Source organism: Thamnophis sirtalis, unplaced genomic scaffold, assembly GCF_051295495.1.
Source record: "Thamnophis sirtalis isolate CommonGarterSnake01/CBP01778 unplaced genomic scaffold, rThaSir2_p1.2 scaffold_6, whole genome shotgun sequence".
Classification (NCBI taxonomy): Eukaryota; Metazoa; Chordata; class Lepidosauria; order Squamata; family Natricidae; genus Thamnophis; species Thamnophis sirtalis.
In genome coordinates, this window is record NW_028261386.1 from 115,840,667 (window position 1) to 115,864,717 (window position 24,051).

A 24,051-nucleotide genomic window follows, 5' to 3' on the forward strand; every position below is an offset into this window, starting at 1 on the left:
TATTCAAAAACAAAAAAAGCAATTCATTGTTTTTGCTATTGTGCTGCATTTGGGAAATGATGGTTCTGGCTATTACTAAGAGCCCCTTTATGAAGGAGATGGGTGGTTAAGAAGTTTGATAAATAAGGTAATAGCAAAAGAAGCTCAATGAGATATACCTACACAGTCATAGAAAGATGCTCTTTATCTTTGTTCATTGGCTTTCTTTTGCTTGGGTAAATTTTCTATGGAGAGTGTTAGGTGTTTTCAAAAGCTGTGCAGCAAAAAAGAGTGCATAGCAGCCCCCTCTATCCAGATGTTTTGGATTTTAATATGTCCCAGCGAAGAGGTCAGTGTTAAGGTAATACGCCAATTGCCCAAAAGATCTGCAAGTACCAAATTGTTTATTCTCCTCTCATTTTTTCTTCTATTTGTATAATGTACCATATTATTATATAATAAGAATTGTGGCCTTTGAACTATGGTGCTGGAGAAGACAAGGCAATCAAACCAGTTAGTCCTAGAGGAGATCAATCCTGACTGCTCTTTAGAAGGCCAGATCCTGAAGATGAAACTCAAATTTCTTTGGCCACCTAATGAAAAGGAAGATCTCACTGGAGAAGAGCCTAATGCTGTGAACGATTGAGGGCAAAAGAAGAAGGGGGAGACAGAGAATGAGATGGCTGGATGGAGTCACTGAAGCAGTCGGTGTGAGCTTAAAAATGGACTCAGGGGGATGGCAGAGGACAAGAAGGCCTGGAGGAATATTGTCCATGGGGTTGCAATGGGTCGGACATGACTTCATGACTAACAACAACAATCACCACGCTATGTTTTTGCTTTCTGTACTGGGTATGTTTCATATAGTATTTTTTTTCTATAGAAGGTATTGATTGTTGCTTTTTTAGAGTGGCACAGAAATATGTTTAATGAACAAGTAGGGACAAACATATTTTGTTTGAACTGGTTAAGATGAAATATCTTTTGGAGGAGGAGAAGCCATAGTCACATGTTTTGACTATGTATCCAGCAGGAAGCTACTTGGACCTTATTAAAATAACACTTTTATACTTTTATTCTGTAAAAAAGGTATAGAAAATTTGGTAATACATATCAAATCAATTCTGAACGCAACCTAAACTGACATTTGTATTGTTTAACAATATATACGGTAGGTATCAGAAGCTAGAAGATACCATTTTATTGAAATGAACAAAATAAGGAACAATTCCACTCATATATGGTACTGGAAACAGATAATGTATTTTGATATATTTTTGTTTCATTCTGAATATGGTCAATTTTTGTGATTCTGAACACTGTAAACAAACTTCATCCTTTAATAAATTTGTTTGAATGTTAAGTTGATAAACAATAATGCATAAAGTAAACAATACTGTATATTTGCCCTTTATTCAAGATTTCCAGTAATCTTGGCATTATGTTTTTTATAAGACAAAATGTATAATATTTGCTGTGTTAAAACAATTAGTCTAAAATTGTGTATTCATCCCACAGTCTGCAATAATTTCTAAAGTAGCAATTTACGTAGTCATCTAGCCATCACTGGGGCAATTGATCTCCTTTAAGGACAGACTGTTGGAAGGAATTGGTGATGCTATAAAATATAAATGACCACCTTTCTGACTGTTGCATAACTCTTAAAGAGATAAAAGGCGTAAGAAAGGGTATTTTACAAAACAACCATTCTGCTTCTTTTCCTTTACAATTGCCAAATAAAGTTTTTGGCTTCTGAAAAATCAAAAGAATGAACACTTCTAGTTAATTGCCCATTATGTAATTTTTGTTGCAGAGACTGAATCCTTCCAATATGAAAAGTGACATGTTTTATAGTCCTTTACTGCCACCTTATGTGATTTCTTGCCACTGCACATCAAACCAAAGGTTACAATACCACAATTTCCCCATCTTAATGAATAGCTTGAGGATAGATGGTTGCGGTGACAGAGAAAAGTACAGTATATATCATGTAGAAGATGGAACTACTACCATACGCCTTTTCTCAACCCTACGGCAAAATGCCATTGTATCTGTTCCTCTCTTCTCCATGTCTGTTAAAAATGCAGGAACATTGCCCGCTTTCATATAATATCCTAGGTCTAGGACATAGTTTTACAATAAAAATTGTTTAAGCACCACATCCACCACCCAGCATCAGGGCTGTCAGAGAATGCTCCATAATCCTGGGAAATGGTGCAAGGGCTAGATTTTTCCCTTCCTGAATAATTATTTAAAATAAACTCTGAACGCAGAGACCTAATGTTCCATATTGGGGATCTTCTGGTAACTCTAGCCTGTAAGTAGAGCGGAGAATGCTGTTCTAGGCCCCCAGTTGCTCCTGGTAAAAATCATTGTGGAACTGAGAATATGATGTGTTGGTGTGTGTGTGTGGGGGGGGAATGGATAAACTGGCTGACACGGACTAGGGATTGCTGGATTCTGAAGCAGAAGCAATGTAAAGAGCCAGATTACCTAGCTGTTTGGTATGTTTGTCCTTTTGATATTGTATGGGGTTCTTTCTTACAGAATAAGAATTAGAGTTGATAAAGATATGAAGAAGATCAGAGGGAATTGATTTGTTGGGTGGCGTTGGGGGAGAAAACGATGTCATGGTAATGGGGTGGTGAGAATCTGGTGGGAGATAAGAGGCAGATCACTCTAGAAGATATGAACTTCTATGAGCTTATGGACTTCTAAATTCCATTTATTTATTAAATTTATATAGCCACATAGCTCACACATACCTATGAACTTCTATGAAGCTGACTTTTTATACCAATTCTGTACTGCAACCCTTTGGACTGTATCTCATTATCTAGTCATTGGTAACTTTGTTACTCTGGCCTCCAACTACTACCTGAAATAAGGTGCCTCTTCTCCAAAACATTATTCTGGATGGGACAATTGCTGCACAACTCAGCTGAGGTTGGAAGGAAAAACTGAAGAGGGCTTGGATTGGATGGCGTCTGGATAATTGTTTTTGTTTCTAAATTTTATGAGGTACGTCACCCAGAGTCATTGATGAAAAGGGCAGCTATAAAATCAAATAAATAATTGTCATCTCTTCTGTAACAAGATCAATGCCACAAAGAAAAGGTTAGAGAGTCACTGATTATACTTGTGGATGATCTCTGACAAAGCTTGGGAAAGGATGATGTATTATTCTTAATATTCCATTATTTCTCAGCATCAACCATAGTATCCTTCTAGACTGGCAAAAGAGGTTAGGAATGGGATGCATGGTATTGTAATGGTTCTAATGGTTCTAATCCCTCTGGGGTTAGTTTCAGTCAATATTTGTGTAGGGGACTGGTCGAATTTAGGTTTGCGTAGTCCTACAGGACTTTACTATCTCCTTTCTCCTATTTAACATCTACATGAGGCTGCTGTGTAAGATATTCCAATCTATGGGATCAGATTTCCTCATAAACTGACCACCATATTATTCAGCTGTGTGTATCTCCAACCTTGGGTGACCAAGTGATGCCATTCAGGATTTTTCTTAGTGTCTGGGGGACATGGGTACCTAACTGGAAAGAAATAAGCTTAATCTCAGACCTGATGGTTATAAATTTGAAAGCCTATCAGATCTAGCAATACCCATCATTGATTATGGATGAAGTTGTATTATTGCAAATGGAAGTGGTGATTAAACGTATGCGTCCTCCTAGACTTGCAGCCTCTGCTCGAAGAGTAGATGGCAGCCGTGGCTAGCATGGCCTTCCTTTGCAGTAATATATCTTATATGTCAACTACACTCATTTTGAATTGCAAGCTCCTATTTACTTCACTCATCATGTTTTAGTCACTTTTCACCTGGATTATTGCAACATGAACTATACATAGCAGCCCTTAAAAATCGCTCAGAAACTACACCTGGTTCAGAATGCAGTAGTGGGGTAGCTTTGTATGTATCTCAGTATGCTCAAGTAATTACTATATGAGCTTCATTGGTAGGTTTCTGGAAGTAATTCAAGATGCTGGTTGTCATTTTCAAAGTCATTTATGGCACTGGGATGGGTTGTTTGTTAGATATCTTGTCTTCAGTTATTTTATGTCCATCCCACAAGATCTGGGCATGCTCTGGATCCTTTCAATTAAATGGTGCCAACTGATGGGATCTAGGAAGCATGCCTTTTGTGTTGTTGTTGTTGTCCCTCTTTAGGTTTCTTTCTATTCAGCCTCTAATATCAATGCTATCAATATATTAATTTGTGCTTAAATTGGTCCTTGAGATTTATATAAACCTTACTTCAATGGCTTGAGGGCCACTAGAGTAAGGTTTATATAAATTGGAGTAAGGCCCAATTTAAGGTATTTAAAACATGGCCTCTTCTCCAGGCACTGTGCCATGAAATTAAATAAATCTGTTTTTAGGGGGTTATTGATGTAGATATTCTGGGAGTCAAAGTCCACACTTCTTCAGATTGTCAAGGTTAAGAAATGTTTACTGTTATTTTAGCCCTTCCTTAACTGGGAAGTCTTGGTGACAATGACCTTGATCTTTATTATCATTTTAGACTATTGTGTGATAAGTGGAGCTGTCTTTAATGGATAATTTGGCATCTACAATTGGCAGAAAAAGGAGCAGCCAGACTTCTGAAAGGGGAAAGCCACTACTACTATAATACATTACTTTGGCTGCTTTAGTAGTTATCAAATAGGCTTCTATTTGCAGTAGCTTTAACTAAAATGCCCTACACAGTTCAGTTTCATCTGCTATCTGCTTCAGATGGATTCTGCCCATCCTATAGCATCACCTATAAAAGGGGTACTTTGAGTTTTTAATGCCTCGAGATGAAGGGGATGTAGATTGAAAAGCAGTTTTCTCATAGAGGAGGACTTAGTCTGGTACACCTTGCCACCAAGAATACATTTGACCCTTTGCAAGGCAGGAAAGACCATTTCATTTTGAAACTTATGATGGTGATGGCGGACTACCTTTAGTTGGGATTTTATCTTATGGGTTGGAGATAGTGCATAGTTTGAGGTTATGTCATTTATTGGACTTCTTAAGTTTTTTTTAAAAAAATGCTTGTAAACAGTTTAGGAATCTTGGGGAAGGGAGGTGTAATGCTAAATAAATAATAAACTTGCTCTTCTTGCATCCCCGCGGCTCTCTTTATTTCAACTGACGGATTGTTCTTCATTTCTGTAACCTTTAACGTTGGAGAGTTCCTATTTATGATGCTGAATAAAATAAATTGAAGAGTTGAAGAGGAGGGAGGGAAAGGGATGTCTCTGGCTGCTACTAAAGATGCCACAACTCGACTGAGAATTCAGCCTGACAGGTTTCCCAGCTGCATGAGACTCCGCGGTGGTTTCGAAGCCTTCGGCCCCCCGTTGAAAATCCAGTCGTTCTTCTCCCCCCCAGTATCCCCACCCCAGTTCCCGGGACACAGCTCCCGCGGTGTCTAGCGAGGCCGCGACCTGTAGGAGGAGACTTGCGCGGCCCTTTCTCTCTCCACCTCCGGCTCTCGCCATTGTTCCCGCCCCCTCGCCGACTCTTTCGGGCCTCTCTTCGCTGTGGCAGCCGCGGCGCCGCTCGCCGTCTCAGCCCCGGCCTTTCTGCCGCAGCCGAAGCCTCCTCCTCATCTTCCTCCATCTCCTCCATCTCCAGCTCGCCTTGCTCGGCTCGCCGCTGGTCTGTTCCCGAAGGGGAGATCTCAGGCCTCCGACCGCCATGTCCCGCTATACGCGGCCTCCCAACACCTCGCTCTTCGTCAGGAACGTGGCGGACGCCACTAGGTGAGAGGAGATGGTGGAGGGAGGCGGGCCGGACTTATAAGGGAGCGGTGGGCCTTTTCGGAAGAACGGGGCAGCCATGTGGGCTCGGCCGGAGCGTGACGAGCAGCCCGGGTTAGGCATGCGGCGGGAAGAAAGCGTCACCATTTTCGAGGAGGCGGTGTTCATTTGTTTTAATTCCCCACCGACGTCTGTGCATTTAATACCTGCACCGAATTTTAACCTACTGGGCGAAGCTTTGCTTCTCAAGGCCTCTGGGGCCTATCCCAAGGAGAACGTTGTTCATTTCCTTGCTATTTCCCCCCCCCAAATGTTATTTATTGGGTGTTAAAAAAAATCGTAGACTGCACAATAGAAAAAGCACGAGGGGAAAAAAAAGCCTCTCCATAGGATTAAGAAGTAAGAGGAGGATTTCTTCTCTTCCCTCCCTTCCAATGTCACGTCTCCCCCACGATTTGCTTTAAGGGGACGACGAATTGATTCCTATGAGGAAAACTTAACTTGCTTTTGTTATCACCATAGCAGTATATTTCTCTGGGGAAATCTAGCTGCATGCCCCAACACGTTGGTCCCAAGATTTGGGGAGATCTCCACAGATTTTTTGATACCTTTCCAGTGTGCTTTCAGTGAAATGTAAGATTAGAAGGATATAATTCTGTGGATTCAATCTCACCTTCCTTTTCTTTTGATATTATTACCTCCAGGCCTGAGGTTTAATTGAAAGTCATATAACTTAATGATGCAAATGGGAATTAGGCTTCTGTAATTTTTTTAAATACAAGGTAGGTACTGTTAATTTTGAGATGGGCAGATTATAATTTGGAAGTGGATTGTATTTGCTGCAATTCTCTCCTGTCTATGAAGAGGCAAAAACTTTGCATCCAGTTGTTTGTATAAGTTTCAGTTCTTGGTATGTTTTTAAAATAGCTTGCAGTCTTAACTTCAATTAGATATAAAATGTTTACTGTGTTTCATCAGTATCATATAGATTAATTTTCATTTTTAATTGATTTAAGTATGGTTCCCTGATTAAATTAACATTTAATCATTTCTAATATACATGGTAAAGATGCCCCCAAATTAAGTTTGGCTCCTGGTAATTGCATCCATGCAATTTTTTCAGCAGTATTATCAAAATTATTTGTAACTGCCTTCTGTTCGTGTCTGTGTGTGGGTATGTGTGTGAGAGAGAGAGTCATTCCCCATTCTAATCACCAACCCCCATATTTTCAAATTCTTTTTCACCCAAATATAATCAGGACTGTTTACCTCCTTAGATTTCTCATTTTAAAAATGAATATTGAAACATTTTTTTCTTTAAAATAAGAGACCTTTATCTAAAAGTTTTTATAGTTATCCTGTCTTCCTGGGACCTAAAAAGAGAACAGAATAAATAGATTGTACAACATTTGAATCCAAATTAGTCAGTCATCAGCCCCTTTAGAAGATGCAAACTTTTTCCTGGGCTTATTGGTAGATAAACTTAGGACAATAAGGGTTTCAAATTGAGAGATGGCTGTTTTCATTATTATTAAGCATATGATGAGAACATGACAGAAGAGAAGTAAACATACATATACACACAGTCCATGAAATTATATATAAAACTTCAATGCAGTATGCCAGTGGCTTCATAACTGGATGTCCAAATCAGCTATCCAGATTATTCCCTTTGGATTGGCTTCATGCAGGTCTTCTAGGAAATCAGAGAACACAGGTCTTGGGCAATCTTGCATAATATGTTTATAGATGGTGACAGGGCAGCCTATGTTATTGCTGTTTTTGAAAGCCTCTTGAATTCATATGTCTGTGATGGTGAACCATGCGTGCCACACGTGGGCAGGGAGGATTGAGTGGGCATGTATGCATACATGCAATTTTGGTGTGCCATAAGAAAAAGGTTCACCATCACTGTCATATGTTATTTTCCTGCTGCTATGGCTTTTTTCAGGAGCTATCAAGAAATACTCCTAATTTGAAATTCAGATATTCTTATTCAAATTTAAATACTGCACACATCTGAGTATAAAACAATAAAACATAATATTATAAACAATATTATGTGAATGGGACTAGAATGTGTTTGTATAGTTCTTTCCCCTATTGAACTACTACCCTCTTATCTTTCATTAACAGAAAACTGCATCCCTATAAAATCTGCTGTTACCATTGCTAAACCGTATCTTGTATTTATAACCTCTGTTTCAACTCCTTATAGTTCCCAGACTTATCTCCAAGGTAATGAGTGATAAAACTGCCCGTGATGATATCAGAGCAGGAGGAAAACATTCCTTTAGAGTTATAGCCAAGAGCAGCTTAAGTTTATCTTAACTCATGGATGAGATCACCCATCAGATCTGATAAAATAAAGATGCTTCCAGGCCATGTTTGTGTTATAGTTTAGGTACCAGTAGGGAAATAACCTTTGTTATTTATCTGGGAGTAGGAAACTTATCTGACAATTTTACTGACTTTGTTTTCATTGTAATGGATCTATAAATTATAGGTTGCCTACATACAAACAAAATGATGCTGTGGAAACTCCCACTGAGGGAAAAAGCAAGGATGTTGTTAGTGAGTTATTTTCCCTGCTGTTGATCTAGCACAGGGGTGTCAAACTCAATTTAGTTAATGACTGCATCAGGGTTCTGTTTGACCTTGGGGTGGGCACAGTGGACGTGGCTAGTTTGATGCCACTTGTGTCAGGGGTGCTGAGGGATGGCCTGAGCGCTCTGCTAACAAAAATGGGCTCCCGAGCTTCATTTTCGGTTGTGATGGGCTGCCCTCCCGAGATCCATTTTCACTGGCAGAGACACCACAGGCCGGTCCTTTGCTGTTTCCAGGGTGGCCCCGCGGACCAGATCTAAGCACCTTGTGGGCCAAATCCAGCCTTCGAGCATTGACACTCCTGATCTAGCAGTTTCTTTCTGCAGCAAGAAAAGTGTGGAATGAAAAACAAGTACAGTGGATATGATCACTTTCATCACGGTATTATATCCCCTTTCTATCAGAATATTCCACGAGGAGAGATACTCTCACAGTAATTTGGGATACAAGGCATCATATTCTGCATGTATAGGGGGGGGGTTCTGCAATTTATCTTTCAAAAAAGGGTCAAATTCCTCATTTAATGGGAATTTCAGAATTAAACTATCTCTTTAAAGTGGAAAGAAGCAATTAATGATTGTCTTCTTCATCAAAAATATAGGGAGAATTCAATTTAGCTGACAGCTGTACAGGGGGAAATACTATTACTGTTTTACATCACAATACAATTGTAATGTAAATTGGCCCTTTTGCACCAGCAAAGGTACATAATCAAGAAATGCTCTATTGAAACAAACAGATTAATTTTGAATAAGGCAAATTGATTAGGATCATGGCTGTTAAACATTTAAAATTTGCTTGCTAAGATTCTAATATGGATCTGTACGACCATTCTTTTCACACATACCTCCTGTGTAGCTTGCCAATTATGTTTTAAAATATGTACTTTAATGCTAAGATACTCCATCTTTATTTATTGATTCTTCTATTTAACACGCAATGCATCAAACAAACAACTGTTTATGCACTAACTGACCACTATGCACACACTACTGTATTTTTTGGACTATAAGACGCCCCCCCCCCCAAAAGTGGGTGTAAATATCTGTGCATCTTATACAGGGAATGTTGCCGAATCCCTACCCACTCCCTTTAGCATCTGTCTCCCAGCAATTTGCCTCCTTGTAGCAAACAGCTTGGTCAGCTTCAGCACAACCTGATTTATCATGAGCAGCTGATTGGCATTTGGATCTGCCTCCTGGAGTACGACTGATCAGCTGTTCCAGGCTGTGGGATCATCGCTGCCACCTATTGCTGCCTCCGTGCGGCCCATTTTTGGCCTCCACACATCCTGTTTTTGGCCCGTTCCAGGCAGCGGGGATTGCTGCCACTGCCTGGAATGGGCCAAAAACAGGGAGTGCAGAGGCCAATAAGGGAATGTGGAGATGGCGATAGGTGGCGGTGGAGATGGGCAGAGGTGATCCCTGCGGCCTGGAACAGCTGATCAGCGATATTCCAGGAGGCAGATCCAACCGCCAATCAGCTATGCGTGCTAAATCAGGCTGTGCTGAAGCTGACCAGGCTTTGCTGCAAGGAGGCAAATTCCTGGGAGGCAGATTTTATTCTTTTTAACGTTTTCTCCCCAAACGTTAGTGCATCTTATAGTCTGGAGTGTTTTATAGTCCGAAAAATACAGTCTCTCTGTGTGTGTGTGTGTGTGTGTGTGTGTGTGTGTGTGTGTGTGTGTGTATCAGAATGAGACTCATGTAAATTGGGATCAGTTTGTTTAACTCCAGGCTTGTAGGGATTTCCTTCAGTGTGTAGAGATAGCATTTAAGAATTTTTTTTGAATGCAAAGGCTTTGTTCCAACCAGAGTGGAATTTCTTTTAATTTTCTTTAGAGAAGTGAGACAATCCCCTTGTTTATAATAGGATTTTTGTTTATTTGCAATAACTAGCTGATTCATTATCTATGATAAGTATCCAAATAAGTTTTCTTTTAGCTAATGAATAAATGATTATATTGTCCAACCTAGAAATTTGTATACATTAATTATTTAGTTGTATAATCAGTAATCATAGAAGCAAAAACAAAGAACCCAATTCCAGCAGTTAGCCCATGACTCCATTTGTACAACACAGATTTTGTGGATATTGAATTAATCATTTTCTGAGTTCATACCAAATGTTTACTGGACTTAATCAATTAGGTTAGATCAGCTCTGACCCCTCCCACACCAAGACTCAAAAAATAACAACTAAAGATCACACATTGTGCAAAATATTTCGATTTGTGTTATATCTTGCCCTTTTCTTTAGGATCTCAACATAGCACATAATACATACAACATTTTCTGTACAGTATTCTCTGTTTCAATTTTGGGATGTGGGTTAGATTGAGCTGGATAACTAGTTTCTGAGGTGAGATTCTAAGATGAAGGTGGAAGTTTAATCTGGTTTTCCCTGTGCTAATCTAATACCTTAATATTTGTCCTGTACTGTACATGTTATGTTTGTAACTAACCTAGTTAAGGTTACATTTATGCAAAGTATAATGTATTGTAGAAATGCAATTTTAATTATTAGTAATTAGCATAGGTCCTTCAGTAAATGTGATATTTCTCTGATCCCTATTTATTCAGTTCTCTGTAGTGCATGATCATTTTTATGAGTTCTTGTAACCCTTTTCAAACTCATCACTACATCACATTTTTTACGTTATAAAGAAGTTTTCATTTTCTCTTTCCTGAATCAGTTTAATTATAGACTTCATGTTCAGCTATCACTATATTTGTGAGAGAAAAAGGTGTGCTTTCACCTTCATAAGTCCTGGTATCTTCCAGGATAAATTATACTCTTTAAAGTTGAAAAGAGTACAGTTTATAATACCACTTTCAGGAAGGGAAACAAACTTTGCGATTTTCTTGTTTCTGGCCTTTTTGTCATGCATTTAGCTGCCTAAATTGTTTCACTATTCAAATAAAAAACACAAATATATTTTTCCATTACTAGAAAAATAAATAAGAGAGGTCTTAAAGGTTCGTGTCTGTTTTTGCTTAACATAATAGTCATATATTTGAAAGTACTCAGTATTTGCCAGTTTTGATTTCCCCAAGTAGCCAAAGTAGCAGTTAAAGTTTGAATTAATACTACAAGAAATTTTAGGATTATTCAAAATATTTCTTTAATATTTTTAAATATAGAAAACATTTCATGGGTACCAGGTGCCATTATATAGATACACTCATGTTTTTTTGCCTTATTTCTAAAACACTTCAGGCCTGAGGATTTGCGCCGTGAATTTGGTCGATATGGCCCTGTAGTAGACGTATACATTCCGCTTGACTTCTACACAAGACGCCCACGAGGATTTGCTTATATACAATATCCTTTATTTCACTGTATTGTTATTGCGGTGCATTGTTGTTATTGCATCCTAACTTAATGTATTTATTTCTTTGTCTCAGAAAATGTAAAGCAGTCCACAGTGGCTGGCAAGCACCCCAAAGTTTGAATGAACCCGGTTAGATAGAGTCCAAGCAGGCAAGCCAAAAGACACCTTAAAGTTCAAGCTTCAAGGAATAAAGAGGGAGGGTGGAAAAAGATAAAAAGAAAACTGGAAGAGGGAAAGTCCTTTTTCAAGGAAAAAGACAAAGCCACAACACCAAGTTAAGGCTTCGGCTTTCCGACATTTGCACGAGTTCCAAAGTCAAAGCCAAGTCTGATTTGGTTGGTTCTACTGCCCTTGTCAAGTCCATCTAGCAAGCCCAAAAGAGTAACGGTCAAGATCAAGTGACATGGAGGTAACTGACAAAGTTTCCTTTTGTATCTTATCGCTCAAACTCTTACATTTCAAGTCAAGAATTTGTTTGTTATAACTGTTCTAGTTTTAAATACTGTTTTATTAATACAAAATAATTGTATACGAATATTTGTTGGTTTTTCTATTAATTTATTCCCTAACAAAATAGATATAAGTGCAATAGTGCTTGTTTTGATTATCTAGCACAATTTCTATATCATCAAAATTTATTTGTTGTAAAAGAATTTAAAAAACAGCAAAATGAAAAAGTCAGATGATTATGAAAATAAGTGGCAGAATAATATTGAACTATATTTTCAAATTTTAAACTGAGTTATCCATTAGATGCTAATGAAGACTCTTATTGCAAGGTGCATACCATAACTATATTTGCACCTATTCAAAGATGCACTAGAGATATAAGGGCTCAGTTATACAGAGAATTCCTTCATATCAGGACTTTTGGCATTCATATAAAAGAAGAAGCAGATTTGTTACACAAAGATATGCCATTGAAATGAAATTAAGTTAGCTTGTGCAGAAATTTTGTATTTGCTTCAGTGGTCAAAGAATTTCAGATTTATTCAGTCTTGTCTTATTTTGTTTGTGACATTGAGATGCTTCATATTTTGAAGTACACCAGATATGCTTGTCTTCCATTGCTGCTTTTAACTAGTTTCAGAGGTTGATTTATTGCATTTGTTTACTTTTGGCCAATGTTATGTAAATCCACCTAGTACAGTCACTCAGCGCACCATGATTAAAACAATTATGTCTATGATGTGTGAGTATAGACAAAGTGTGAAGGGAGATTTACATTTCCAAACACAGTTGATCAGGATTTTGAAGTCCCACACAAAATACCCACCAACCTTTTAATAGATAATCTTTGCAAATAAAATCTATGTACTAACTTTTGCATGCCTGTGCAAAATTGGAATGATTATATGATAAGATAATGATATCTTCTGCCTATTCTGGGACTCTGGTAGATGCTTGAACTTGATTATGCGCAAAGCCAGTAGTGTTTTAAAGCATTTAGTGAATACCTGAAAGTGAATTGTGGTCATTGGTCCTTTTTCCTGAATGGGGATGTGATCTTCCTTTCACACTTTACATATTTCTTAGCATATGCCTTGATGAAATGTTGTTATAATTAAGAGACCACATAGAATATGTAACAGTTAAGTTTTATGTAGAATATAAAAATAAGTTAATTTATTCTAAAAACATTTGAATGTGTGGTCTATGCTATATGATACATTTTTTTGCTTTGTGCATGTTTAAAGTGTCCTTAACAGACAGTCATGTTTGAAGATGTTCGTGATGCAGAAGATGCTCTTTATAACCTCAATAGAAAGTGGGTATGTGGCCGGCAAATTGAAATACAGTTTGCACAAGGGGATCGCAAAAGTAAGTGAAAATAAACACATCACTTACTTATTCTGCAAATATTTATTTAAGAAAGTAGATTTTCATATTGCTTAGAATTACACAAGCCCAAAAATCATGACACTCACAATGTAGAGGGACAGTTTATTAAAATGTAAAAGTAATAGCATGCTAAGAATGTAAGATAATCCTGTTTCTTTGCATTCGTTCAGTTTTTGTTTTAATTTCTAGCCCCAGGTCAGATGAAGTCAAAAGAACGTCGCCAGTGTTCTCCAATGGATTACAGAAGATCAAGAAGCCGTAGCCGAAGGAGGACACGTAGCCGAAGTTCATCATGGGGCTGGAGTAGAAGACACTCTGACAGCTTTAAAGAGTAAGTTAGTTTAAATATCAATTAGTGTAAAAACAAATGCTACTTCATAAAGTGGGGCATGATTCAAAGATGGTAACCAATGAGGGAAGGGAAATGCTGTTCAAAGTTATTTTGAAGTAGAATGGCATAGGAAAACAATAAAATGAATAATGATATCTTTTATATGTATACGTTCAGTAAATCTGACTCCTTAAAAGTAATTTGAACACTAGGACTAGAAATTAGAGTTGATCCACAATGTAGAATTATCTACAAATGCTTATATTTTATAACTTGGAAGCACTGGTTTATCTTTGCTTTGCATGCTGTCTCTTAGTGGTTGTATTCTTGTTGCTGTTGCAAGGTACAAAATGTACACACAATATGTACAAAATACAATTCGGAATGTGTTTGGTTTCAGCAGAAGGCTAAACAATTTAGGGATATTGTCTAAGGAAGATCCATCCACGCTCACTTTCTGTGATTGTTTTAAATCCTTTTTAAAATGTCCTCAGTCGTTTCCTTAGTTTCAAAAAACAGCTGGGGACTTTGGGTATAAAGTCTGCCTAGAACTCACAATAAAGGAAACTTAGACAAATAAACTACAGTAATTCTTTGGATCAAGCACAGATCTAATACTGTGGATGATTTGCATGTCAAGACATAGACGGCATTCTTATAGTCAATCTAAGTCTCGCTCAAAATCTCTTCCAAGGCATTCCAGCTCACCAAGACGATCAATCACACCTCAAAGAAATTCTACCTCTCGAGGAAGATCACGATCAAAATCAATGCAGAGATGTTCAAAATATGCTGAGAAATCGCCATCCAGCTCCCACCGAAGACGTTCTACTTCAAGGACAAAGTCACGCTCACATCCAAAGCGCTCAGGTTCAGTTACCAGATCGCTGTCTAAATCTCCACGGAAACATGCCAATTCCAGTTCTCGCTCTAGAAGTTTCTATCAGAGAAATAGTAACCAGTCAGTATCTGAAGAAGATTAATGTGTTTTTCTAAGAGTTTTTTATGAGCACAAATTAAGAACAAAATTTGTCCAAATGTACCTGAAATGTAAGATAATTGATTAATGAGAGGTCTTGCTATGTTCTCTTGGTCCATAATTTAATAAGCAGAACTCCTTAAAATTTGCTAGCATTACGTAAACATTTATTTAGCCAAAATTAGTTTCTTTTAACAATACAATTTGAACCTAGGCTGACTATTGGAATAAGCTAGCATTATGCTCTGCTCTTAGATAAAGTTTTCATTTTGGGACAGAATTGTCTTTGGGCCTTTCTTCCAAACCTTTGGAACAGCAAGAAATTTATGCTACTGTAATTTTGTACTGGCTTAAGGGTGCACACAGGTCTGCCTGGTGCTTTGTAGTGGAGTTGGAAGGGAAATCCTTTCTCTACCCATTTCTACTTACTTTAGTAGGTATTGCAGTACAGTTGTGTCAGTCTGCCAGAAATATGGAGATGCTGATGGATCAGATTTTCCATTCCACCTATGCAACTCATCCCCCTCCCCCTGAAATTTCCAAGCAAGATTTAAGAGGAGATGAGCATGCAGAAGTGAGTAAAAATCAAAGTACAATTACATGTAATTCAGTGCTTAAATGACAGATCTGTCCTTGGGATAAGATTAAGTGTTCCAATAATTTGGTTTTTTACATTGTTTATAATAATAATTTTGCTGCTGTTGCCCTTATTTTAATTGGCACTATTTGGTGTCTTTTTGGTGATACCAAAATTTTATTTGAGGACAACCATTCATGTATATTCTTATGACAAGTATGTTTTAAGAAACAAAAATTGATAGGCAGGCACTGCAACTCAAGTTGTAAAGCTTTTTTCAATTAAACCTTGTCTATGTTTCTCTAAAGCATGTTAACAGTGTAAATGGGGATACTTGTATAACATATGGAGATACATGTATGATATAAGGTAGTAGAAGTCTAACATTTGTCATTCTTAAGTTCATATTTAAAACTGATTAGATCTGGCAATTTTACTTTAGACTTATTTTAAAAGAAAGCAATACTCTGGAATTTTCTGGAATTAAAATTATGAATTTACATGAATGCGTTGTAACATTGCATTACATTAGATCTCACTTCTGTTATCAAATGGAGGTGAATTTCAGGAAATCATTATTTTCCCTTAAATGATAAAATATGGTTGAACATTGGCTTTCTAGATTGAATGTGGCATGTGAAAGGGTGTACAAGGACACCAGTGCAAATAAAGTGCTAGATCTTTGATCAATAATAAAATAATTTGCCTGCAAATAGAAAAAAAGCTTGATAGTGAAATGCCAAGTCTAGATTTTTTTATTCCTGGATGGGCTGCCTCTGCTGCAAAAGTTTAAAACAAAACATAAATTTCATAATGTGATTTACATTTGCAGACTGAACTCGTGCAGTTCATTTTCTCATTACATACTGCTATTTTGTAGATACAGCTTTTGCTCTTATGCAGCAATCTTTTGCTCTGCAACATGAATAATGATCACATGATTAATTTGATTGAAATTAGTGCTTATGGAAAACAGGTTTTTTAAAAGGAAATAATTAGAAATATAAGATAATTTGAGGTTATTGTAATATAAGTTGTTAAGCACATGATTTCCATGTGTGGTTAAATGTTTTTGTGAAACTCTTAACGTTTGTTGTGTAAAATTTATCACATCTATATTTTCAAAATATCATTGTAGTAGGTGATCAGTATAGATGACACCAAGAAGCATTTTAAATTCTAAGCCTATAATATGATTTAACAGTTAAGTGACTCAGTATAAAGTCATTATTAGCGTGTTTAACTCAAGTAACAGAGGGTATTCTAATTTTTTTTATGTATTTTACAATATATGACACTTTGCATTGTGTAGTAATGTTTGGAAATTTACTATTTGTTTTTTAAATGTATGGTAACTGTGATGTCTGTTACATGGTACAAGCACTGCATTGTATTAAAATAATTGTAGCGGCAGTAAAACTACATTTCATGAGCAAGTGTTGAGAGTATCATTGTTATTTCATAACTTAAGATATTTCAATAAAATACATGCAGTTTTCATCTTTCTTTAAAAATGTGTTTGCTTTCAGAACCTTGTAAATTGCTTGGACTGACTTTTCTTTTGTATTGCAGGAACCATAACCAACACAGTTCTTATGGTCTCAGGTTGCTTGAAAAGACTGGTGCCATATAGGGGAAATTCTGCAATGTTCTTCCTGTTGTGAGTGTTAGCTTTTGAAGATTAATGCTGTCATGAAGAGCAATTACACTAGAGACATTCCCCCAAGCTTTTTTGCATTGTCAGGAATGTTACAACCATTTCCTTTCTACATTTGCCTCTCTCCAACATGATGCATGGATGGAATGGAAATAACTCATTTTATTTCAGAACTCAACAGTCTGATACAGCAGACATGCACTTAGAATTAATTGAGTTCACAATCCTTATACAGTGGGGCAAAAAAGTATTTAGTCAGCCACCAATTGTGTAAGTTCTCCCACTTAAAAAGATGAGAGAGGCCTGTAATTGACATCATAGGTAGATCTCAACTATGAGAGACAAAATGAGAAAACAAATCCAGACAATCACATTGTCTGATTTGGAAAGAATTTATTTGCAAATTATGGTGGAAAATAAGTATTTGGTCACCTACAAACAAACAAGATTTTTGTCTCTCACAGACCTGTAACTTCTTTAAGAGGCTCCTCTGTCCTCCACCCATTACCTGTATTAATGGCACCTGTTTGAACTTATTAGCAGTATAAAAGACACCTGTCCACAACCTCAAACAGTCACACTCCAAACTCCACTATGGTGAAGACCAAAGAGCTATTGAAGGACACCAGAAACAAAATTGTAGACCTGCACCAGGCTGGGAAGACTGAACCTGCAATAGGCAAGCAGCTTGGTGTAAAGAAATCAACTGTGGGAGCAATAATTATAAAATGGAAGTCATACAAGACCACTGATAATCTCCCTCGATCTGGGGCTCCACGCAAGATCTCACCCCGTGGGGCCAAAATGATCACAAGAACGGTGAGCAAAAATCCCAGAACCACGGGGGGACCTAGTGAATGACCTGCAGAGAGCTGGGACCAACGTAACAAAGGCTACCATCAGTAACACATGCCGCCATGGACTCAGATCCTGCAGTGCCAGACATGTCCCCCTGCTTAAGCCAGTACATGTCCGGGCCCGTCTGAAGTTTGCTAGAGAGCATTTGGATGATCCAGAAGAGGATTGGGAGAATGTCATATGGTCAGATGAAACCAAAGTAGAACTGTTTGGTAGAAACACAACTAGTTGTGTTTGGAGAAGAGTGCTGAGTTGCATCCAAAGAACACCATACCTACTGTGAAGCACGGGGATGGAAACATCATGCTTTGAGGCTGTTTCTCTGCAAAGGGAGTAGGACGACTGATCCGTGTACAGGAAAGAATGAATGGGGACATGTATCGTGAGATGTTGAGTGCAAACCTCATTCCATCAGCAAGGGCATTGAAGATGAAACGTGGCTGGGTCTTTCAACAGGACAATGATCCCAAACTCACTGCCCGGGCAACAAAGGAGTGGCTTCGTAAGAAGCATTTCAAGGTCCTGGAGTGGCCTAGCCAGTCTCCAGATCTCAACCCCAAAGAAAACCTTTGGAGGGAGTTGAAAGTCCGTGTTGCCCAGCGACAGCCCCAAAACATCACTGCTCTAGAGGAGATCTGCATGGAGGAATGGGCCAACATACCAGCAACAGTGTGTTCCAACCTTGTGAAGACTTACAGACAACGTTTGACCTCTGTCATTGCCAACAAAGGATATATAACAAAGTATTGAGATGAACTTTTGATATTGACCAAATACTTATTTTCCACCATAATTTGCAAATAAATTCTTTCCAAATCAGACAATGTGATTGTCTGGATTTGTTTTCTCCTTTTGTCTCTCATAGTTGAGGTCTACCTATGATGTCAATTACAGGCGCCTCTCATCTTTTTAAGTGGGAGAACCTGCACAATTGGTGGCTGACTAAATACTTTTTTGCCCCACTGTATGTGACCATAACCTCTGATTATCAGAGTTGTTTTATTTCAGCAGCATAATTTGGATTGTGAGTTATTTTGTTGCTGCTTGTTAAACAGGTGTAACTTTAAAAGTATGATCTACTAATTGTCAAACCAGAAGTCTGATAGCTTACTTGCTTCATCTATTATTGGTCAACTTTGGTCACTGAGATAGCACAAACTTGTACGTGCCTATTCTGAAGTAATCCCCAGTAATGTTATTGAGGGTTATGATAATTTATCACTAAATCAGAATGACATGCTGCTAAATCCAATTAAACCACTGTGTGATTCGGTATGTACATATATACTACCCTCTCAGCTTTGTAAGATAGGAAGCATTCCCAGATAAACTAATGCTACTTTATTACATAATATTCCAAGCTTGAAAGTATGTTTTTCTTGGTTGCTTTTACAGCCCAGGAAATTAGGGAGAGGATACCTTCTGAGAGGTTTGCAGCATCCACACTCCTGTGGGCTAAGCTGCTGCTTATCTGATGGCTCATCTGGGTATGGCTCTTCCCCGTTTCCCAAGGTCATTCCCACTGATTAGACATTTAGAAAATGTTCAGAAATGTTTGTATTTCTGTTCATATAGTTTAAAATGAAATAGCATCAGCAAGAAATATGGCAATTCAGCACAATCTCCCAAGTTCATGGAAAGATGATTCTCTTGAGTTAAACAGATATTTCTCACTTTCGGTCTCATTTTGTAGCTATGTGCTTTTTTATGGGAAAGGGCAGGTCTTTGGAGAAGCCTCAAATTTCCTTAAGCCCTCTTAAAAAGGAAGCAAAAAGAAGTCCTCCCATATTTCTCCCTGCCCACTGTCTCTGGGACTCTAAATAGGGTGCTGGAAATAAAGTGACACCTGTGGATTACTTATCAACCAGCAAGACTATGGTTTATTTGTTAATTATGAATATATAAGTGTTCTGTAAACACAATTGTGTATGAAATCTGAGGCAACCAGTGGATATAGCTCCTGCATTCACCTGTATTTACTTTTAAACGTGACAATCTTTCTTTCCCTCATCATTGAAACAAATTGCAAAACAGGATTGCCAGATAAGAAATGGTATTTTATATCCCTGAGGACAGAGAAACAGCAGAAAGTCTGCATTATGCACTGTTTTTTTAAAAAGCACTTTAAACAAAACTTTAATTTTTGCAATTACCTTACTATGTGTGTATACTAATTATTATAGGCAGGCCTGGGCAAAATTTTGATGATTTTTTAAAAAAAAGGAAATCTATGATCCTAAGCAGAAATCCATGAACTTAAGCAGGTATTATCTTGATTCACACCAGCTCTTGAATTGAGAAAATCCTCAAAGCAAAGTTACGTGAGGGTAAGCTATAAAACAACATAAGCAATTTGCAGCTTGTGGGCAATTTGCAACCCTCAACCCTTTTCCTTTTTGAAACTCCTGGAGCACTTCTGATTACATACAAGATTATCTGTGACAGAATTGCCAAAAATAGCAGCATGGTTTTCCACTGTCATGAGATAAGCCTACAAAAATGGCCACGTATGCCTTGAAATAAGCTTGACACAATCAAAAACGCAAAGAAACTTGCAAAGTGTCTCCTGAAAGGCAAGGCTAGAGATAATAGGACAGCTGTAGCCAGGATTTTGTTCACCTCTTTTCCCATAGGTATCAGACTTCATTCCTAGACAGCAACCCTAATATGTGTAGATCTTTCTTCTAGGATTATGGATAACAACATTATCCTTCAAATCAGGCATGACTCAAATCATGCAGTCCATGCAATCTTCTAGGCAAATTTTCAGAAGTCAGTTGCCATTGCTTTCTTCTTAAGGAATAAGGGAGACTGACTGGCTCACAATTGATATTTTTGCTTTTGTTTTTTCTATAAGTTTTTTATTTTTACTATAAAAGAGCAACAGTTTTAATGACTATATAAACTGTGTGTTGTCTGGTTACAGTTTGAGCAATCATCATAATGTTCATTAGTAGTGATCATATAACTATTTTCTCATAATAATAATTAATAATTTATACTAATTTATATTAATAATAAACATATCATTATGTCAAAATTAGTCCTCTTATAATTTTAAATGCTCTTAACTTCTTTTTTGTTAGTTAGCCATTGATAAAATATTTCAAAATATTCTGTGTCCTCTTTTAATTTCAAGTGTTAGCCTATCTATTTCTTTACATTCTAGTATTTTTTAAATTATCTTCTCACTTTTCCAATGTGGTACAAATACAATTCTAGCCACTGTTAACACATGTAGCATTAGAGTATTAGATATGTAGTCCCTTTATTATATTTTTCTGGCATGATACCCAACAGAAATATTTCTGCTATTAGATCTGGTCCAATTCTCTTGATTCTTTATAAAAACCACGTTTTAGCATCTTTCTCATATCTTGATTTTATTTGTACCTTCTAAATCCCTTGATTATTCAGTTCTGGTTTGCTTTTCAATTCTCCTTTCTCATTCAGAATATCTTATGATTTTTTCCGTTTCAACTACATTTGGATGTATCAGTGTGTCCATTGTGGAGAGCCAGACTGGTATTTTCAAATAGTGTTTTTCCTTAATTTTTGCCCATTCTAAAAACAGAGCATTTCTAATTTAGTGTCCTTGGAAATACGGCATTTGTGTATTTTGTTTTTCCTATACCATAGAAAGGCGTGCCGTCCCACTTGCAAATCATGTTTCTCCAAAGTTAATAATCATCTGTTTCAAAGCTATCCATTCTTTTAGCCACATAAGTGCAGATGCCTGGTAATGTAACTCCCAATCTAGCAACCCAAAGCCTCTATTATTAGAGTCTTGTAACAGTTTCAGACTTATTCTTGCTTTTTTTACCTTGCCAGATAATTTTTGATATTAATCTGTTTAATTCATCGAAGTATTTCTTTTCCAGCTTTATTGGAATTGTTTGGAACAGATGTAGTAATCTTGGAAAGTATTCATTTTAATGGTGACTATTCTTCCTATCAGTGATAGCTGCAGATTTTTCCACTTTTCCAAGTCAAGGTTAATTTGCTGTATCAATTCAGCATAATTATCTTCTTTTATACTTGCACATCTTGTTGCTAAATGAATTCCCAGATATTTTACTTTCTTCCCTATCTGAATATCTGTCTTCTCCATTAACTGTTTTTTCTGTTTATCTGTGTGATTTTTGACTATAATATTTGTTTTCTCTTTGTTTATTTTTAATCCTGCAACTTCCCCATAGTCATTTATTTTCTTAATCAATCTGGGTCCAGTTTCTTGCGGTTCCTCTATGATAAATACCAGGTCATCTGCAAATGCCTGTAGTTTATATTTTTCTTTTTTTAAAATCTCCATCCCTTTTTTTTTCTGTGTCTTGTCGAATATTTCTAATTAGCACTTCCAATGTTAAAATAAATAGTAAAGGGGACAATGGACATCCCTGTCTTCTGCCCTTTTTGATGTTAACATTCTCTGTTATGCTCCCGTTTACAATCACTTTTGCAGTCTGTTTAGTATATATTGCCTTAATCATATTAGTAATTTTTCACCAAATTCCATGTATTTTAATTGGAATATCATAAATTGCCAATTTACATTATCAAATACTTTCTGCACACCTAAAAAAGATCAAAACCGATTGTTTTTCAGGATGTGCTTCATAATATTCCAATGTATTCAAAATTATTCTTACGTTGTTTTTAATTTGTCTCTTAGGCGAAAATCCATTTTGATCTGGGTATATAAATTTGTTCAAAAATCTCCTTTCAGCTATTATTGATGCATAAATTTTATAATCCACAGTTAGAAGTGACATTGGTCTGTAATTTCTAATCTGCAATAAATCTGCATCTTCTTTTGGTATAAGAGTAATATTTGCTTCCATCCAGGATTTTGGTATCTTATCTTCTAGCAAGACTTCATTATAGACTTCCAGCATTGACAGTCCTAGGGTGTCTTGTAGTTGTCTGTAAAATTCTGCCAGTAGGCCATCTGATCCTGGTGTTTTATTGCTCTTCTGTCTCTTAATTGCCTCTGTTAGTTCAAACGTTGTTATCTTTTCATTTAACATAGTTCTTACTACTTCAAGTACTTTAGGCAGCCTGGCTTCTGTTAAATGTTGTTTTATCTTGTCCTCTGATAGTTCCTCTTGATCGTACAGATTTTCATAATAGTTCTGGATTATTTTCTTTTTGTTGTCATTTTGGTGCTAAAGCATCCCCTTCTCATCTACCAAACTTTGTATCTGTTTCTTTTCTTTCTCTTTTTTTAATTTATATGCCAGTCACCTCCCTGGTTTGTTAGCATTTTCAAAGAAATTTTGTTTTAGACTTTTAATTTTTTGTGTCAATTCCTCTTTTTCAATTAAACTCAATTTAATTTTTATTATTTCCATTTTATTTTTAAGGTTCTTTTTTTGTGATTCTGCAATTTCATAAGAATTCTTGGGATAATTTAGTCCATTTTTATTAATCGATAGTAAATCTATTTCTTCTTCCATTGTTTCACTTATAAATAGGTTTTTCCATTCTAGTTGCTCTTGTTTCTCTCTGCTCTTTAGCTCTTGCTCCTTCTTGTTCTACTAGTCTTTTTTTGTTTAGCTTCACTTTCTTCGTTTACTTGCGGTTTCTCCTGCCATTAATTCCTCTTGTTCTCTCTTCTATTTCCTCTCTTCTTTCTTGTTCCTCGTACAGGTTGAAATGTTAGCCATAGAATTCATATGCTTTATCTAGAGAATCCAATCTGTGTCTTTTGTCATTCCACATAACCAAAATTCCTTCAGGTATTGCCCATTGAAAATTTATCAACTGTCCTTTCAGAAATTGGTATTGCTTCCATGCTTCCATAAGGTCTCTTACTCTTCTGGGCACCTGTTTTAAAACCATGATCTCTCTTCCTTTATATTTCAACGGTTCATCTCTTACTTTTTAAATAATTTATGTTTTATTTACCGGTATTTTTTTGATGAATCTCATATGCATCTCCCCTGGGAGTTTCTTCTTTCTTGCATAACTAGTTTATATTTAAACACTTCATCGAACTCAGCCAGAGAAACATTTATGACCTATTATGCCAATGTGAGGAATTGCCAGCTAAGCTTAATATTCATTTACCGTAACTCTAATGAGTGAAATAGGAGGGAGCAATTGTTATACATACAGGGCC

General features: G+C 36.9%; 1 protein-coding gene across 3 annotated transcripts; it reads left to right on the forward strand.

Moving 5' to 3' along the window:
• Positions 1-5,485: 5,485 nt before the first annotated feature.
• On the forward strand, positions 5,486-17,393 carry SRSF12 (serine and arginine rich splicing factor 12). Of its 3 annotated transcripts, none has more exons than XR_015697081.1 (6): positions 5,486-5,748; positions 11,572-11,676; positions 13,404-13,507; positions 13,718-13,859; positions 14,554-15,412; positions 16,988-17,393. XR_015697081.1 is itself a non-coding variant. In XM_087718765.1 (6 exons), exons 1-6 carry the CDS (start codon positions 5,684-5,686, stop codon positions 15,174-15,176), a joined length of 747 nt encoding a protein of 248 aa, XP_087574891.1. In that variant the 5' UTR covers positions 5,486-5,683; the 3' UTR covers positions 15,177-16,913. The 3 variants fall into 3 exon arrangements, 2 of the variants coding, with proteins under 2 accessions (XP_087574891.1, XP_087574890.1); XM_087718765.1 differs by lacking the exon at positions 16,988-17,393 and having other exon boundaries at positions 14,554-14,824; positions 15,117-16,913; XM_087718764.1 differs by lacking the exon at positions 16,988-17,393 and having other exon boundaries at positions 14,554-16,913.
• Positions 17,394-24,051: the final 6,658 nt, after the last annotated feature.